The sequence below is a fragment of the Chamaea fasciata genome, unplaced genomic scaffold (assembly GCF_029207755.1).
Source record: "Chamaea fasciata isolate MVZ Bird 193981 ecotype frontalis unplaced genomic scaffold, bChaFas1.0.hap1 SCAF_3, whole genome shotgun sequence".
In the NCBI taxonomy this organism is placed as follows: domain Eukaryota; kingdom Metazoa; phylum Chordata; class Aves; order Passeriformes; family Sylviidae; genus Chamaea; species Chamaea fasciata.
The window spans coordinates 97,460,345-97,480,734 of NW_027094088.1; the positions used below are offsets into that span (position 1 = coordinate 97,460,345).

General features: G+C 39.6%; 1 protein-coding gene across 1 annotated transcript; it reads right to left on the minus strand.

The window, feature by feature from the left end:
- Nucleotides 1-19,656: 19,656 nt before the first annotated feature.
- Nucleotides 19,657-20,019, minus strand: LOC136287542 (ribonuclease H-like). Its single transcript, XM_066180322.1, has one exon. The coding sequence runs from the start codon at nt 20,017-20,019 to the stop codon at nt 19,657-19,659; it is 363 nt and encodes a 120-aa protein (XP_066036419.1).
- Between the last annotated feature and the right edge of the window lie 371 nt (nt 20,020-20,390).

A 20,390-nucleotide genomic window follows, 5' to 3' on the forward strand; every position in this document is an offset into this window, starting at 1 on the left:
AGGAAGTATGCTGGTGGTCCAGTGCAGAAACCCCAAATAAAAATTGTTAAAAAAGAGAAAAGTTAGTACACTCACAATAAACACATTTAGCGGATATGTACATTTTCCCCAGTATAATTTTAAATTTCAGGATTTGTTTGTTTTAATGCTATTAGGGACTGAGGCACATGGTGAAGGCTGTTGCTTTTGTATTGATGATATTCATAAGAGATGAACACATGCTAATAGAACAATGTCAGGAATAAAAATAATATCAATGATGAAAGAGAAGGATATTGAGAAAAAGACCCTTCTTTTCTGTTTCTCTTCCTTTACCATGAGCAAATGTCAACATCAGTTATGAAGCAACTTTTAATCCTTTGTTTCTTCTTTAATTACAGTGATGTTTGCCTTCAGAAAGAATTGATTTCAAAACCTACCTACTGCGAGAAAGAAAAACATAGTTTCTACTGTGAATGAAAGTTTCAAATTTGCCAATAATTCATCCCCCCAAGAAAAAAGAAATTATAGCAATTTCTTTAGAGCATGATATCTGCTTCTTCACTTTTCCTAAACCCGTTAGTTTTATGGCATAAACAGTTCTTTGGGAAGATAAGAAACTTTGTATTAACTCCTTGTCCCTGGCAAAGTTTGCTGTGTTCAATCTCCTCATTACACTTGAAAAGGAAGAACTTGCACCATGGCAGAGCCCTGTCTGGGAGCAATACCTGGGTCCCCACTGCTGAGCAAGGACTGCCTAAAGGCTCCTTATGTTTCCTGACTCCTGGGACAATCCCCCAGGGCTGATTCACAGCTCCAAGAGAAAAGTTCAGATGCAGTATAGTCCCCATAGAACACTGTAAGCAACATCTCCTTCTCCTGTGTGTGTGCCCTGGTTTCCTCTGCGTGGTCTAATGGCAGTTCTATCACCTGCTCATCACAGGCTGGTCTGAATTCCCCCATAGGAAGTTTTTATTTACCTACCAAAGGACAGACAGAAATTCTGAAAATCTTTGTTCAGCCTTCCTACAAGGGAGATGCAAGCACATCTGGTGGGATTTGTGTCTGCCTAAATCTGAACTCTTGCAGAGTAATGAGGACATAGCAGAAGGCTCTTGTTAGAGCTGTGGGGAGAAACAACCAGTTGTAGAGCATCAACTCATTTAACCTGCTTTGGTGTCTAGTTTAGGACTAAGTGAAGCACATCATGGAAACAATATTCCCTGAAGGTATTGTAAGAAGTTTTGTCCAGTCACTAACATCAACATTGTAGGTTTCATCATTGGCCAGATGGTTCTATGCAAGAAGCTAGGCTTCAGGAGGAACCCAGAATTTGTTCAGCAAATGGAGGTGTAGCCATACCCAGAGATTTACCTCCCAGTTTAAGCAACAGAAGTAAAAACACAGACAGAAGTGGGTTTAGCAATGTAATGTCTCTGTGTGAGGTTCACTGTTGTCCCATCAGTGAGGATAGTCTTTACACAGCAAGTGACAACAGGATTCAGAGCGCTCCCAGGAAAGAAAGTAACTGATATTCACCAGCACTCTTAAAAATACTAAAACAAGATTGTATGTGACAGAAAATCAGGACCTCAAAGCTAAGCATTATGTTCAGTACATCCAGATATCACTGACTGTCAGACTACCCTATATTTGAAAACACTTTTTGTATGTCATTATACATACCTCTGCCTCACTGCTCATTTATGTTCCATGGAACAATCAAAAGTGAAAAAGAGGATAAAAGGAAGGAGAGAATTCACTGGAGGCTTCTACTTTTCCAGGTTCATTTGCTTCTAATGCAAGAGTACCAGAGTAAGAGAAGGACACCTAAAGATTCCTACAGTATCAGACCTCCAGAAGTGTTTGAACAAAGTCTGTCATATTTCACCCAAAAATGGACTTTCAACACCCACATCACCCATCCCTACATTTTAACTGAAGGACAGGTGTGCACAACTCTCAAACTGCCATCCAAAGCTTTTTTGGATGATGTTGGCCTGTCTTTTCTTTAAAGATGGGCAACCGTGTAAATAACCATGCTGACTCTGAATCCAGTCACAAAAAATTTGATCAGTGCTTGGAGATATATTACAGAGAAAATGTGCATTTCTTTTAAAAAGTGGTGTTGGTTGGGTTTTTGTTTTGGTTTGGTTTGGTTTGGTTTGTTTTTTTTTTTCCCCATGTTCCACTCATCATTATTCTCCTTTTCCTCCTGCTCCAGCTAATGGTGGTGAATGTTCTTACTGAAACACACTTTTTGCCCTCTTGGCCCACTTAGAGCAATTCCAGTGGAAAATAAGATACCCAACACATACTCCTTCACATCTCAGCTAGGTCAAGCAACTCAGGCAGTCATAATAAACTAAATTATTCTCTTAATCCTCAGAACTGACAGATATTTGAAGCTGTATAGCCTCCTTTTGTGTATGCCACTCACATAAATGGATCATTTTTAAAATCTAAATGGATAACAAGTGTAAGCAAAAATAATAATTATATAAGAAATAATAATAATGAAACAAACCTGATCTTACTATTTCATGCTACTTTGACCTCCAGTCAATATTACCCATCAGTATTTATTTTGAATGGTATCTGGGTCTGAACTTGGATTGAATAGACTGCAAAATCTTGCTAAAACATAGTAAATTCAAACATGAACGGTTGGGGAAATGCTCAGGCAAACATAAATTTGTCTTTTAGGCAAGAAGCTTTAAAAGACTGAACTTGCTGAGACTAATAATATTCATCCCTTCTTGAATTATATTTCCTTTCCCCCCCCTCTTTTTCTTTTTTTTCTCTTTCCATTTTTCTCCTAAATTTTTCTCCCCCAAAACAGTTAAGTTACAAATTTAATGTTTTTAGTCAGCTTCTGGAAATCAGTATCAGAACATTATTTACGTCTTGAAGCCAATATGTGTCTGGAGAATTTCAATCACGTCACTTTTATGAATTTCTACAAACCAAATGCTGAAAAGTCTACTGTGACACTTTTCTTTAAAGCCAAGTAGAAAGTAGAGGAGAGGAAAAAAATCAGAAAAGCAGAGAGAAACTTTGCACTACAGATGCAGTTTTATTTTTCAGTATTAATAATTCCTCAGTGCATCTGTATTAACATGGTGTAGTTGCTGTAGATTTGATTTAGAATAGCTTTATATATAAGCTATGCTCTGATACTGAATTTTATTTCACAGAATCCATGCTTAATCTGGCCTTAATGAAAAAGAAATGTTAGCAAGAAGACAGTAAAATTTATAAGCTGTTCTTATACATTCTCCACAGCTGTGGAGGATGTTTCATGCCTCATACACAGTACAAAGGAAAACAAAAATTTGTGTATACGTTAAGCAAGCATGGAATCTGAACTAGAAGAAATGGTCTCAAAAATTTAATTTAAGAAGGAAAGTTGGCAGTATCATGTTGATGGATGCAAGACATACAGCAAAAACACTATTAAGTTGTTGGTTAACTTAAAGTGATAATTCTAACATGAAGAATTTAATAATCGACACAGCAGATCTGTGCCACAGCCACCCATCATCATTTACATTATTTGAGTGAAAATAATGGATAACAAATCAGTCAGGCAGAGACAACAGTCTGAGAATGTCCAGGTGCTTTGCAATTCCTAAAGACCTTTCACCCTATATTTTATTAAAGTGGTATGGCCTGCTGATGGAAAGAAGATAAAGTTAAAAATAACATTTGATTCTGAAGTAATCTTTCCAGTCTCATTTAAGTCAATGGAACTGCATGAAGCAATGAAAAGCAAAATTTATCTATATATATTCCTCCAGGAACAACCTATCCAGCAGCAGAAATGAAGTCTCAGCAGACATTAAAGTTGCATGTCTTTTCCCAGTAGGGTCTGATTGGATGGATTCAAATTAAATCTTGCTGCTTCTATTTTTTGCCATTAAGCTGTTTGACTTTGAGGTAATTGATAAGCCTGTCTGACTACTGATATATTGAAAATGGCAGTGATATCTCAGAATGGGCTATCTTTTTTTTAGAGACTGATAAAAAGTAATCACTCTAAGTGGATGTAGGTAAAGGTTAGAACAACTGGAATCCCAGTGTATCTTAACAACAATAAGCATAGAATCACAGTCCATAGAATCCTGTCTCTGCACAGCACCATCCTCAAGAGTCACACCACGTGTCTGAGACCATTGTCCAAATGCTTCTTGAACTCTGTCAGGCTGGTGCTGTGACCACTGCCCTGGGGAGCCTGTTCCAGTGCCCAAACACCCTCTGGGTGAAGAATCTTTTTCTAATATCCAACCTAAATTTCCCTGACACCACTCCCTCGGGTCCTGTCTGTGATCACCACAGAAAAGAGATCAGTGTCTGGCCCTCCTCTTCCCCTCACAAGGAAGTTGTAACTGCAGCGAAGTCTCCCCTCAGTCTCCTCCAGGAGAGTTGAGGTCACTCTAGAACAAGTGACCTCAACCACTTCTCATACGGCTTCCTCTCAAGGCCCTTCACCATCTTTGTTGCCCTCCTCTGGACATTCTACAATAGTTTAATGTCTTTCTTATATTGTGGCACCCAAAGTTGCTCCCAGAACTCAAGGTGAGGCTGCCTCAGTGCAGAGCAGAGCAGGACAATCCCCTCCCTTGCCTGGCTGGCAGTGCTGGGCCTGAATCCCCCAGGACAGGGTTGGCCCTCCTGGCTGCCAGGGCACTGCTGGCTCATGTTCAACTTGCTATCAGCCAGGACCCCCAGGTCCCTTTCCATGGCACTGCTTTCCAGCTTCTCATTCCCCAGTCTGTTGGTACATCCAAGGCTGTCCTGTCCCAGGTGCAGAATCCAGCACTTGCCTTTATTAACTTCACATGGTTGGTGATTGTCCAGTCCTCTCATTTATTGGGGAGTCTCTGCAGAGTCTCTCTGCCTTGATAATACATGTCTTCAGTCAAAACCTTGCACAAACATGAATAAGTCAGCCATTGCAGTCATGTTCAATTGTATTTGTCTTTTTTACAGTTGAGAAAAGCAAAATGCAAACAAGCCATTTATTAAGCTCAGCATTGCAGCACCCAAGATCATGTAGTGATAGGACAAGGGTTTCAAACTGAAACAGGATAGACCTAAATATAAGGAAGAAATTCTTTACTGTGAGAGCGATAAGGCTGAAACTGCCCAGAGAAGCTGAGGATGTCCCATTCCTGGAAGTGTTCAAGGCTAGGCTGAAAGGGTCTTTGAACAACCTGGTCTAGTGGGAGGTGTCTCTACCTACAGCAGGAGGGCTGGAACTAGGTCCCTTCCAAACCAAATCATTTTATAAGTGTTTCCACTGTTTCTAGATGAAAAGTCCTGATACTGTTCACACCCATGTTACAACAATGCCTTTCAGTTTGGATCTTATTCAAGTTCATAAGGGGCAGGGAAGAGAGGAGTTTATGTAGCTACACCCCTGGTCCTTTCTACCTTTCTGAGTAGGTGCTTGACAGTCACAAGGTAGATTAGCAACATTACTGTCCTCCAACTTTGTTGCCTAATCTTTAGCCTACAGATTTCTTAATTTTCTGAATTATGACTCACCGTGAAGTTCTGCCCTCAGGTACATGAAACCATGATGCTAGCAAACAACTCATTTAATGCCTAGGTTGTATCACAGTTTCTGATGATAAACTGGTCCTCTATATGCCCATCAGAGGTTGGGGTCCTTGGATATTTTTCTCTCTCACAGACACAATATAGAGGACACAAACTGTCTCAAAGTCTCATATCTAGCCAACAAAATTATGGGAGGGTAACAATTGCTGGAAGTTTCTGGCTATTCACATAAGGAATTCAACTGCTTGGCCTTTGAGAAACTTTTCAGTTTGCTTGCTTGACTCAGTTATAACACCACAGATATTATAGATGATAAAGACTCATTTATAAGTCTCACAAAAGTAATGGATGCTTTAAAGAGATATCATTGTTTATGGCACACCTGGGTGAGGGAAGAGAAATGTGAATTCATGTATTTATTTTTTTAATAGCTGTGAGAATTGGGAGAACTAATTCACAGTTTATCTGCATGGTATTTTATAGTAGGGAAATATGAGAGGAAGACACAGGAGAAACCTAATTCATATTTCTGTATTTTACATGGAAGAGGAGTTGGAGAGTAAGGAACTTTACCAGTATTTTAGCCTTTGTGAGGAAGATTTCAGAAGGGCATTTTTGTATCTTACACATAGTATTTGTCTACATTGTGTTTACCCGCTGTTTTGATGGCCACAAGAGTTCAAGAAATGTGCTTCTGGCTATGCTTCCTTAGCAATGTGCAAAAATTTGACTTTAGCACTGAAAAGCACTAAAGAAACCCTTTCAGCATGTGTGGCATGAAGCGCTGTAATACAGAATGTGCCAGCATGGAATGCATACATGGGACACTCCCACCACCACAAACTAGGACACAAATGTAGAAATTATGAGAGCTGTGAAGGCTTACGTGTAGAGAGACCAAAAAGAAAAAAAAAAAAAAAGGCTGTGCTATAGCCATCACATAAAGATTTGTGACATGAATACCCCACATGAAGAAATACAGTCCATTCCATAAGGTAAAGTCATAGAGCAGGACACAAATGAGATGCTCAGACAGCACTGGGGGACAGGGATTCCCTCCTGATATGATAGTGAAGGTATATCCTAAACACCTTCTAGGTTTTCATGTTATGGGTGCATGAAATGATATTTATAAGTCTGTGTTTCAGGGATTCACTCATCATCAAACAAAGGTCCTTGAGAGCTCCAGACACAGAAAGTGTAAATTAATGCGAGAAACACAAAGCTGCTCTCTTTCACTCCACTTCACATGCATAACCATAAATCAGAGAGTGAGGAAAGTCACTGGAGGCAGAAATCCTCATTTGGCTTAAAGTCCAGATTTCAGCTCTTTTCTGTATATTTGTTATTGTATCTGTCTTAGTAATATGAGCTGAGAGGAGCTGTAGAAATCCATGAGGGGAAGCTCTTCTAAAAATGTTTTATTCCTTCAGCCGTTTAAACAGCTAGTTTCTTTCTGAGGAAAAGCTGACAACTACACCAGACTCTGCTGAATTATGTATTGTACATTTGGGGAGCAAGCTGCAATATGAAAAGCAGTGAGCAAAGCTTTCCATATGCGTTTGTCTAAGGATAAGACACAAATCCAAGTCCAAGAGGTGATAAACCCAGTGGTTTGTGCTCCAATCAGTTATAGCTGTGCTCAAAAATAATACCTTGTAAGTGCACATTAGGGGCAATGGAGCAAAAAATTACACATGCAAATATAACTCAAGACACTGAGCCTTGTTGTTGGAAAAAGATTCTTCTCTTTTGTAAAAGAGCACTGAAGAGGAGAGCTGTTTGCAGGGTTATTGTGCATTCTGTCTTCTGCATTATGATTCTTACTGACAAAGAGAGCAGGTGGAAGAAAATTTGAACTCAGGTAAAAGAACAGCATTGTAGGACAACACTGAACCAAAAATTCTTTGGCTACAAAAAATCTTCCTAATTATGAGGATCACTATTACTTTGTAGATGGAGAAAAAGTGAAGGTTAAGCATTGGCATTAGTAGTCATGTTCCAGCTGCTCTTCCAATACGAGAATATTGTACAGGTGCCATGGTTTCACCCCAGCCATCAGACAAGCCCCACACACCCACCTGTTCACTCCCACCAAGAGGATCAGGGAGAGGATCAGGGAAGGTAAAAGCTGGAAAGATCATGGACTGAGACAAAGACAGTTTAATAGGGAAAGCAAAAGCCACTCACACAAGCAAAACAAAACAAAAAGGAATTAAATCACTGCCTCCCAAGGACAGGCAGGTGTCCAGCCATCTTCAGGAGAGGAGTGCCCTATCACATATAACAGTGACTTGGGAAGACAAACACCATCACACTAAAAACCCCCCCACGCACTTTCTTCCTTCTTTCTCCCAATTTATATACAGAGCATGATGTCATATGGTCTGGAATATCCCTTTGGTCTGTTTGGGCCACCTGTCCTATCTGCATCTACTCCCAACTTCCCATGAACCTCCAAGTTCCCTGCCAGGATGGGAGTACAGAAAACAGAAAAGGCCTCGGCTCTTGTATAAGCCCTGCTCAGAAATAACAAAAGCCTCTCTGTATTATCAACCCTGTATTCAGCACAAATTAAAAAACACAGCCCCATACATACACAGTCCCAGCCACTGAGAAAAAAAATTTACTCTACCCCAGCCAAAACCAGCAAAACAAGTTAGAGGTTCAATGTCAAAACCCCAAGAAATGGCTAAAAGAAGAAGAAATGTTCATGCAACATCCCCACACCACCTGAATGCAACCCAAACACTTGGTAAATTGCATATCTAAGCACACTAGATTTGACAAAGCTGTTGGGAGAGTAGAACACCTCTGCAAGCCTTGGGATCCTTCATTTACACAAACGGATTCACAGTGCATTGCTCCCATACCTTACCATGTAGACAGCATGATTCCCTGCCATGAAACATCTGGCCCTGAATTTCCTGACTCTTATTAGCATTCTATTTCCACTAGCTATTTTCCCTCACCTAGAGCATTTCTGAAATAATTTGCTACTGCTCAGTGGTAAATGTAGGTCCTTAATGCTTATAAAGGTGCCTGGTATATTCAGCCTCTGGATATTCCCTTGAAAGGTGTTGTTCAGGTTAAGCATCTGCTCTGTAGGTGGTTAATTAGCAATAAATAAGTTGTCTTCTGGATGCTAACAGCAATAATGTGTTAACACAGTTCCAGAAAATAAAAAAACCCCACCAGACAACTACTTTATAAGAATTGTTCAATATTGGAAATTTATTATTAGCAAAACCTTTAGATGTTTGTAACACTGATGCCTCAGAATGGCTGTGGGTTCTGCCCTGAGGAACAGACTACAAGCCCAGGATTCTGTTATTGACAGAAGCTGTTTGTATTCATTGAACCAAAAACACAGCTGACTCTCCTAAGACAGACAAAAAGAGAGTGGGTGATTACAGTAAGATGGGGAAAAGGTCCAAAACATAAGTGAAATGCAAGCAAAAGCATGGAAAAGAGAGGAAGGAAGAATGATAACAGAAGAGGAGATGAGATATTGAGGAGACTGACACTATGAAAGGACAGGTCTAAGTGGATTCTGCTTTTGTGGATTCTGGATGAGATGCTGACCCAGAAATATTAAAACTGTAGAATTGTAGAATTATTTTTGTTGAAAAATATCTTCAAGATTGCAAACTTCAACCCAAGACTTTCAAGTCCAGCATGAAACCTTATCATGCATGTCTGTGACATACCTCCAGGAATGGTGACTCTATCACTACTTGGGCAGCTTGTTTCATGCTTGACAACACTTTCTTTAAAGAATTTTTTCCTAATATCCTGTCTAAAATGACACTAAGTAATTAATTTTCTAATTTTACACTCTCTTTGACATTACATTTGGAAGTATATACCTACTACTGCAGACGAGTTTAGGCACAAGGATAAGGAAGATTTGAAAGGTTGGCAGCCTCGGATGGCACATTTAAGTTCTTCAGAAAGAGAAGAATCATTAACAGGAAGGCAATTCCTGGCTGTAATCACCTCTACTGCCATGCAGCTGTTACCTGAATTGCATTCCATTTGTGAGGATAAAAGTTACTAAATCTGACAAATGAACATGAATATCAAAATAGCAGATACATACTTCCAAATTTTTCTAATTTTCTGCCTTACAGAGAGAAAATTTGGAAGGGCTCATTTTAGGAGCTGTGGGACAGCTCATGCAGATTGAGCAGGATGTATAGGATTACACCAGTGGAATCAGTGAAACCCTTGAAGCACTGGCACAAGAACAAGAAGGGATCCTGACCGGGTTGATGACATTTCAGTTGGGAGAAGACAATAGAGGTAAAATTCCACTAGATGGAATAGCTAAAGCAGATATTAACAGGCTGCGTGTGGAAAGATAAGTTCTGGGCCAATGCATCCCATTATCTACTTTACTTGAAAGAGGAGCAGAAATAGTGAAAATACACATTCCTGCTCATGCTTGGGAACAAGTAGAAACAATACTTCTGTGAAATCTTCCTCCTTTAAAGAGAACATTTTTACCTAGGCTTCTCCCAATTTAGGCCCAAGTAACTAAAATAGTATTTTAGTGATTTGATAATACGGTAGTATTAGTAGCAATAGTTTTATAGATATATAAAAACTAAAATAAAAACAAATTCTTCGGATTGAACAACCATTTCATTAGTGAATTATTTAAAGTACTAAAAGGCAAATATTCTGTTTTACTGTGACTTAGATACATGACTCTATTTTGCAATGGTGAAACTAGGTCTAGCCATCTCTCCAGTCAGAGTGGAGTGACACACTAGAAACCTCCTTCATCAGCAAGAATGTTTATCAAAATGCTCAGAATGTCAAGTAGACCTGGCAGGATAAGAGCTGTGTTGACAGGGAGCTCATGACTACACTTCAGTGCAAAAATGCTGCAAAAGTGGACTACAAAGGAAGAATTTAGAAACATTGGATGGTTGTGTGGGAATGGTGACAAAACAGCAAAATCCCAGCTGAAGACTTATAAGGGATACTGGAGGCATCAAGAGCTCTTATTGCTGTATTAGTAACACGATCAAGAACAAGGGAAATGTGGGACTGTTGTTGAATAGGGCAGGGTGAAAGTGGACACAAAGTACTTTGGGACAAGAGGAACAGGCCTTGAGGTAGGATGAGAAGAAGTTGTGCCAGGAGAAGTTTAGATTGGATACTAGGAAAAAAAATTCTTCACTGATGGGGTTATTGGAACAGGCTGTCCAGGGAAGTGGTTGAGTCACCATCCCTGGAGATATTTAGACTTGTAGATGCGACATTTGGGGACATAGTTTATTGGTGGACTTGGCAGTGCTGGGTTAACAGTTGGATTTAGTAATCTTAGAAGTCTTTTCCAAGCTAAACTATTCTATGATTCTGTGATTCTATTTTTAAAGCTCTTCAGTTTCAAAAAGCAAACATTGTTTTCAATATTTGTGAAAAACTGAAACAAAGTATCTCACCGAAAGGAGAGCTCCTTTTCTTGAAAGAATTTATATGAAACATGCCAATATTTTCAAAACTTTCTTCTATTCTCTTTTTTCTTAAAAACTGTTTACAAAAAGAGAGAGAAAACTTTGAAGATTTGGTTGATAGATGTTGATGGGCAGTTGCTATTTACTCTGCAACTACTTTTTTCTCAGTTTATTATGTTGGAAAACATTTTATCCTGCTTGAGGGCAAAGCCCAGATGTGTGAGAACTGTGTCAGGGTCTTGACTCTCAGGGATAACGTCAGGAAGATAATACCATGGTCACCATAGGACTGTCTGGGAAAATACAGAGAATTCCTTTCACCAGTTCCCACCTCTCCCTGAAGCCTCTCACTTTCTACCTTTTGTTGCTGGTGTTTTTGACACAACATCACTCTGGAAATTGGAAACCAAGGTTTTTGTGGTCAAGCAATATGTCTCACTCCTTTGTGCACCTGGTCAATAGTCTCTTGTGTTGCTGAACTCAGGGCACAGATGGTTTATATAGCTGAAAGACCCACCACACTCCTACTGCAATATGATCCACAACCAGGATTTTGTTCCTTAGGCAGAAGACATAAATTTTAATTTGGCAGGGTGACTAAAACACCCTAATGAATTTCAAAGGTCCATTAAAATCTATTTAGAGAATGTAAATATATTCTGAATATTTGTTACAATGAAAAAACTTTTGGAACACTAGTGCATATGTGTTCCATAACTTTTATAGAAGAAGCTTTTGTTACATCACAGCAGTTTTTCTCAAGTCTGCATTTCCTGGATATTGTTAGAATTTTAGAGTCAATAAAAGATGTGAGATTTACTGCAATGCATTAAGTCACATTTATTCTACTGTTCTTAGAAGCTGACCTGGTGGAGAGGCACTTCCAATAATACTCAAATCTGAACCCAACTCCCAGTTCCATCACTGAAAGTCATACAAGTTTATTAAAGGCATAAACGTCTTCCTGACCCAATTACTCCTAATGGAATATACATAGTAAAAATCAATGTCACCATCTTTTGAGTGATGCACTAAGAATGTTTGAAAATTAACCTCTAGTGCATTCATTCATTTTCAAAACTTTTGCCTACTTGTGTAGTTGTTGCCTTTGTGAATTAGGGCAATCTATTATCAGTGGGTAAGCAGCATTCTTCAGCAATGTCTCAATAAGTAATAGGAGATAGGACAATTGCACTACAAGCAAGGCTGTCACATCAACTTCAGGAAGTGGTCTGAAGCTGTCTACTTGATACTTGCCAGGGCTGAAGATTGCTTAAAGGAAGACAAATTGAAACAAACTGAAAGTAAGCTTTGAGGACTTTTTTTTTAGGTGTTTCTGCCCTTTCCACTTTGTGTCAGAACTTGCATCAGGAGTAGCAGCACTAGCCACAACAATTTCCAAGCTGATATCTGAACTTCTGTTGCATGGGCAAAAGTCAGTCTGGACAAAGAAACAAAATACAAACAGGACTTGTTAAATGTGCTCAAATACTCCTAAGTTGCCATTGTGACAGGGATGGTAACTTCTGGCAAGCTAGTGAAACAATTTGATAGAGATATAAACCAGTGCAGAGAAATTTTCAGAAATCCATCTAACAGACTCCAAAATTCTTTTTCTCCATGTAGGGAACTGCCAGCTGACAGCTGAAAAAGGACAATTCTAATTTCTCCAGCCCTAAAAACTTGAAGTGCTGTGATTCAGCTCCTTGGCTGTTCACCTTTACCCTCACCAGTCTGCAGGAGCACAAATAGTGAGAACTCTAACTGGATAATGCAGCCCAATGTTCCCAGTTTCAGACACAGCATTTCCCTGCAATGGTTTTTAAATCAATTTTTTCTGACATGTATATCTTTACAGTCAACTTCAGGAATGCCATATTTCCCCTGAAGAAAACCATTCTAGATGAGTAAACATTAATAACATTATTATACAATTCTTTTACTGTTTTTATATATTTTTGTGTATCAGTTAAAAGAAATTTTCACTTCAAATTACTGAGGCTGGGATTTTCTCAGACAAGCAGAATTTAATTTTGTTTACAGTCAATGTATAGTTTAATCCACTCAAGATTTCTAAAATATTGCAGGGTGACTTATGGGACAGAAGTTCACTGCTCCAAATTTTTTTCAGTTTTACTTTCTTTTCCTCACTCTTTCTTTCTTTCTGTCCCAATTCTGATATTTAGCAGTCAGATCTCATTAATAGTTTCAGAATGTTCACTCTGTTAAAGATATACAGATGTTAATACTGATGTTTCTGAAGTCAAGATTCAAAATTATTCTTACAGGAAACATTCTTGAAGTCGATGAGTATTACAGTTTTTGCAGAAACTTTCCATGGCTTGATGTTCATCTTGGGCAATTATCATAACCTTCTACTTTGACAGGTGTTTCATGTTTTTCAAATAATAAGCTCGAATCCATGTAACATACGCTGATGTTTTTCAGACAATTAACATAATTTGTGGCTCTCATTGTGACCTTCTTTTTTTTACATGTAGCCAACATTTGGTAACAATTAAGAGTGTATTTATATATACACATAACATCCCTTGTTACAGGTTATTTTCCTAACCATAAAGTGCATGCAGATCTAGACCTGAGAACACATCATGTCTCATCCAGAAGCTGAGTTGCTGAACTAGGAATGGAAAACTCAGGGCTGTAGAAAAAAAAGACAAACTCCAGCCCAGCTACATAGATTAGTAGCAAGATTGCAAAATGGAAGGAGACCTGAATCTCCCAGTGCTAATCCTTGAAGTATTTACATTTGTTGGTTGCTGATTGTGTAATGAGAATGCAATGGCCAGGAGCAAGGAACAGAAGTTTAGAGATATTGTAGTCAGTGGATTTGTGATCAACATCAATTGCATGTACAATGATAATTTTGAGATCTAACTTTATTCCTCATTTCAGTGATGCAATCTGTACGAAAGGGACTAAGAAAGTAAAACGTGTTTTCAAAATCAGACAACTACTTCATTTTTTTTCAGGTAAGGGTGTTGTCTGCATTAACTGCTAGTTAAAACAAAATTTCCACTGCCTTAGGGGTAAACTTGTGATCTCTTTTCTTTCCCTTTTTTAAGCATTTTGAAGCACCTACTAGCGGTGCTTGATTAACTGACTCTTAATTTCAGTACCCTTGCAGAATCTTCACAGTCTGTCCAAGAATAAGATGCTATAAAATGCTGCTTCTTAAAACAGAAAAAAATGCACTTCAGAATATGTGACTTTTCAGTTTCAGATACACCACTGTTTATTTTTTGAAAACCATTGATTAATTAATAACAGACTTTGCCAGATGGCTACCCATTCATGAAGATTTCAGAGTACAAAAGACAACCAAAGTAAAATCTCAGGTGATAACAGCCATCAAAGTTTAAGAATAAGAGGAACACAGTCTTCAAAATCGAAATAGATCTGTAGGTAAAATGTAAAAAAAAAAAAACAAAACTAAGAAACTAAAAAAAAAGGTGATACCAAAAGTGGAGATGGAAGCTGGGTGGGACTTCATGCAATGGCCCAAGCATTGTATGCATGGCATACATGGTAGTGGTGTTTTGCAGCAGTGGCAACAAACCACTGAATATAGTGTAGCTTTTGTTTCCCTCTACAGAGTACCTAGGATTAACATGAATATGAGTATGTGTCATATTGAATATTAATTAAACATTCACTGCTCATTGGCTGTGCTGACACACATCTTATGATACGCCATCGTCAGTGCCTGAACAACATAACTGAGAGCACACCTCAGCCAGTGCTCCTCCAGAGCCTTTCGTTTTCTGCTGCTGAAATGAAGGATGTGTTTTACTAGCACTTATACACTTAGACATCTATCAGCAGATGTATTTTACCTGGCAATTAGTTCTGACAGTCTGATTAATTAAATTCTTCTGTTGCTCTAAATCTAAATTTTAAGCACATTTTTTGCCAGTTTCTTGATCTCAAATGCATTACTGTACTTTCCAGGCCTTTGTTTTATTCTTCCCTCTTTGACGATTTGGTTCATTTCCAGGTTAAAGTCCGTGGGACAGGAGCTTTTTTATTGTATGTTTGCTCAGAGGCACCTGAATTCTGACTGACACCTCTAGGTACAACCACAACACAAAACCACTGGTGTTTGTTTTTTCTAAAAGAAGAGATTAATTTAAAAGCACATTTCCATTTTCACTTAATCTTACAAACTCAGATTTAGTTTTTACTTTTTCCTTACCCATTTCAATAAAAAGTGATTGAAAATGAAAGGAAAATATGACTGCAGATTTCCTGATACCGAAGTTATTTGAGTTAGCCAATAAAGCATGAGATCCACAACACTTAATTAGACTTGCACTGTAGCTTCAGGTGCTAACAAATTACCAAGATGCTAAAGCAGATGGAGATCTGTGTCTGATCAGTAATATCCCCAAAAGAAACACCTGTTGCACAATTTAGATGAGACAGCCTATCAGGAGGGAGTTCAAGGGAACTTGCCTTTACTGATTAAATAGGGTTTACTTGCCTGTGGAAGGTGAGTTCTCAAGGCTACATACCTACACTTGATTAGATTTGTTTGGGACTACTTTCTGTCACTGAAGCTGAATGACAGGACACGGCCTGTGTGCAAGCTGCAGTCGGCTCTCTTACCCTCCAAAACTGGGTAGCTTCCTTTAAAACACCAATGGCATTTTTTAATCCCACCTAGGTTCTGACATTATGCAAATTCTTCAAGGGGTCTGTTTGAAAAAGTGTTACTTCTCAGAGGAAAATATTTCCAGGATAGTCCCATCAATTAAACTCCATAAATCTTCAAGTCCCAATACTTAGTTCCAGTCCCAGACTTCTAATTTACTAGCCTAGGTGTATCCTATGCTTTCAAAAATCTGGAACAAATTAGGCAAACTGGATCCTACACAGAAAGCCTACCCCAGGCACAGACTTAGCCACATCCCTGAAATCAATACTCTCTTTTTGGATACTGAGGGAAGGCAAAAAAAGATGTACAGGCTGCAACCTGAAAAATGAGGGGAGTGCTTTCTTTTTATACTTCTTGTACTAGTATTTTGAACACTGAGAAATGGTTGCTTGGACAAAACTTGGTTACCTCAGATCATTGCAAAAATAAAAGTAATAAATCTGGGGTATTTCTTAAAACTAAGTAGACATATATTGCACTGCAAAGAAATTCCAAGAAAAATTAGGTTTAGCAGGTTTCAAAAAAAAAAAACCAATACCAAAAAGTGACTATCCAGTTATACTGGTTAACATTTAAATGGAATGTTGGGAGTAAGATAAAACCTGATGTTTCAAGTTGTAAGTATATCTTGAATTTTAAAGATTAGCATGAGATCTTCCTGGCAAGTAGAGGGGGACAGATTATCCCCCATGTGACTGCTGTGGAATTTCCTACATGTTTCTTCTGAAGCATCTGGCACTGGCTGCCATCTGAAATAAGCAAGACTGAACACTCCAAGGTTTTCTATACCTCAGTCCTCCCCACATTACACTTTCTGTGCTTCCAAATTGAGATGGAGTTGACTGCTTTTTGCTGATTATTTTCTCCACACCATTCTGCACGTACACTAAAATTTATGATTTCTGGGGCTCTTTTTCGTTGTCATTTTCCATGGTTTTATTAAAGTGTTAGCTCAGGGATCATTGCAATATGGGTTACAATCAATAAATCTTCAGCTGTTTTTGCTTGCTTTACCAGAAAAGTTATATTACTCTGTTTCAGTCCCCTGATTCCTAGAATGTGTGCTTATTTTTCCATTGTTTCCCCTCACTCCCTTAACCAACTGATGTGAGTTTCTGCCAAAGTACAAGGAGTCCTAGGGAGCTAACACCAGTCTCCTTTGGAGCAGCATCCCTTGCATAGCTTCTGCTGCTTTAAGGAAACACATGCTCAGGTATTTTGCAGCAAAAACCAGATTGTTCCCTCATAAATAGTCCCACAATCACTTATCAATGTGTTGACAGATATGAGGATCTGCGGCCTCAGAAGAGAAATATGCAAAAGATTTGTTGGGTTCCCAGATTACCACTATAACTTCTTGATTATACTGCAAAGAAGCAATTAAATGATGCACAATGTGATGAGGAATTTTGCTATAGGATTTGCAATAGATGCTCTGGGCCTACTATACCTGCACATTCTTACCTCACGTGCATAGACCAGAATACGTTGACAAGTAGAGGATTAAAGACAGAAATGTTACAGGAGCTTTCACTTTGGACATTTAATTTGAAGTAAAGAAAAAGCAGAATAAAGGTCTATGAGTTAAAAAACAAACCAAAAAAAACCAAAATAAAACAAAACAAAAAAATAAAAAAAACCCAAACCAAACCAAAAAACAAAACAAAAAAAAAAAAAAAAAACAAACAAACAAAAAAACAAGCACAAAACAAACCCAAAATACCCCCCCCCCCCTTTCCCCATAAAAAGACAGAAATGCTAGAGAGTTGTCAGCAATACTGGATATTCCACCTCCTGTCACATTTACCCTGTCACCTCCATGCCTTGTGTATTCAACCACCAACTCCAGCAGTTAGTAACAGTTTCTTTTTAATTGATGTCATCAAATTAAGCATTTTGGAATATATTTGGATTCCATGGAAATTAGAATATGGAGGTAAAATTCCAGCTTGTTCCTCCTTGTACTTCCAGAACAATAATGTGAGTTTTGTTTGGCATTTCTACTTACTGGACTATTCTAATACATCCACTTGCATGCTCATCCTTGTTAAATAGGTGAAACAGAAAAAAGCCCAGAAGATAACCCAAATCAATCCTATTTCTTTAGATAAGGTCTTAGGCCCATGACGAAGTGACAAAGCTTTGCAGTGGATTGAAGTTACACAAAGGAACATTACACACCCTCTTTGAGGGGTTTACTCTTGGCTTCTGCAGCCTCAGCTTCTCAGAATACTTCATAACCCCAAGTTCCAAAAGCAGTTCTCAGCATTTGCCAGTTTTCCAAATTTACAGCAAAAGAATGAAAGAACAACCAGCTGGTGTCTGAAGATGTATGGCTACTAGACTAAGGACCTGGAAAATGTCTTGAATTAAAGAGTTTACCTGAATGTTTGAGAGTTCTACAGATCAGAGTTGCTAAATGTAGTGGTTTGAAAGCAAAACAAATGAGAGACTCCAAGCCAGAGATACCATTTAATAGGAAGAAAGGAAAGAAAGTAAAATAAAATAGATGCAATAATACAAAAGATCACTGACAGAGTCAGAATACAACCTGAGCAGGGTGATGGAAGCAGTCTAGATGAGGTGGTCTTCCTGAAGCAGTGATCTCATAGAAAGGTCTGGAAGCTCTGGTTTTCTGGGAATCCAGTGGGTAAGGGCTGCTTGTACTGTCTCAAACTCCAGATTATATCCAGGTGGGAATGCTTGGCTCCTCCCCCTGGGCGGAGCATCTCACAATGGGATGATGGGTCATGTGGTGGGTCCTTGATGGCCCATTAAACAGAGATAGCTCCCAGAGGGAGTTATCTATGAGTCATGCAGCAAGGCATTTGATGGGCCATTAGCAGAAGATAACCTTGAGGGAGGGGGCCAGGGAAGAGCACTGCTCCAACAACTGGATTCAACAGTTCATGAAAATGGTGATAGAATACTTTGTGCACATCCTACACTACAACTCAGGACATAATACACTCCTTCTTCTATTACCAGCTACATCATACCCAAATCAATACATTCTTACAGAGATATACATACATAGATGTTCATATATATATACAGAATGAAACCTTACACACTGTTCTCACTTAAAATTAGGTCTCCCTGTGGTACACAACAGGTTTCCCCATCTTTCTGCATTACCTTCCAAGTGTAACCAGGTCCTTGAGCAAAGACAATCTCACAGATGGGTCCGCCTTTGCCTGAGGTGGGATTAATCCAAACAGTCTTTCCTAAAATGCCCTGCATGCGTACCACAGGGACTTTGTCTCCATCCACTGTGTGTAAGGGTTCAGACTGGGCAGGACTACCTCGATTGATAGACCCTCGGGTGTTGACCATACAGGTGGCTTTGGCTAAGTTTATTTCCCAATTCTTGGAGGTCCTCCTGCCAAGTGCCTTCAGGGAAGTCTTTAGTAGTCCATTGCACCATTCAACTTACCCGGCAGCTGGTGCGTGATAAGGAATGTGATATATCCATTCAATACCATGTTCTCTAGCCCAGGTGTTTATAAGGCCATTCTTGAAATGGGTCCCATTGTCTGACTCAGGTCTCTCAGGAGTGCCGTGTCTCCACAGGACTTGTTTTTCAAGGCCCAAGATGGTGTTCCGGGCAGTGGCATGAGGCACAGGGTAGGTCTCTAACCATCCAGTGGTGGCTTCCACCATAGTCAGCACATAGTGCTTTCCTTGGTGGGTTTGGGGAAGGGTGATGTAGTCAATTTGCCAGGCTTCCCCATACCTGTACTTCAGCCATCATCCACCATACCACAGAGGCTTCACTTGCTTGGCCTGTTTGATTGCAGCGCAGATCCCACAGTTGTGGATGACCTGTGAGATGCTGTCCATAGTAAGGTCTACCCCTCGGTCATGGGCCCATCGGTATGTCGCATCTCTTCCCTGATGGCCAGAGGCATCATGGGCCCAGCGAGCTAGGAACAATTCTCCCTTGTGCTGCCAGTCTAGATCCACCTATGATACTTTCACCTTGGCAGCTTTGTCCACTTGCTTGTTGTTGCGATGCTCTTCACTAGCCTGGCTCTTAGGTACGTGCGCATCCATGTGCTGAACCTTCACGGTCAGCCTCTCTACTCGGGCGGCGATGTCCTGCCAAATCTCAGCGGCCCAGATGGCTTTTCCTCTGCACTGCCAGTTGGCCTTTTTCCATTGATTCAGCCATCCCCACAGAGCATTAGCTACCATCCATGAGTCAGTGTAGAGATAGAGCCTGGGCCACTTCTCTCGTTCAGCAATATCCAAAGCCAGCTGGACAGCTTTAAGCTCTGCAACCTGACTCGATCTACTTGTCCCTCGGTAGCTTGTGCAACTCGTCATGTGGGGTTCTAAACTGCAGCTTTCCATTTTCGGTTAGCGCCTACAATTCAGCAGGAGCCATCAGTGAACAGAGCATATCTTCTTTCAGTCTCCGGTAGCTCATTATATGGTGGGGCTTCTTTGGCACGTGTTACTTGCTCTTCTTCTTCAGACGATAATCCAAAAGTCTCACCTTCCGGCCAGTTTGTTATAATTTTCAGAATCCCAGGGCGATTTGAGTTTCCAATACGGGCACACTGTGTAATGAGGGCAATCCATTTGCTCCATGTGGTGTCAGTGGCGTGATGCATGGAAGGAACTTTTCCCTTGAACATTCACCCCAGCACCAGTAGTCGGGATGCCAAAAGCAGCTGTGTTTCAGTGCCAATCAC

Coding starts and splice junctions, on each gene's coding strand:
- LOC136287542 (XM_066180322.1), bottom strand. CDS start 20,019: ATGACGAGTTGCACAAGCTACCGAGGGACAAGTAGATCGAGTCAGGTT.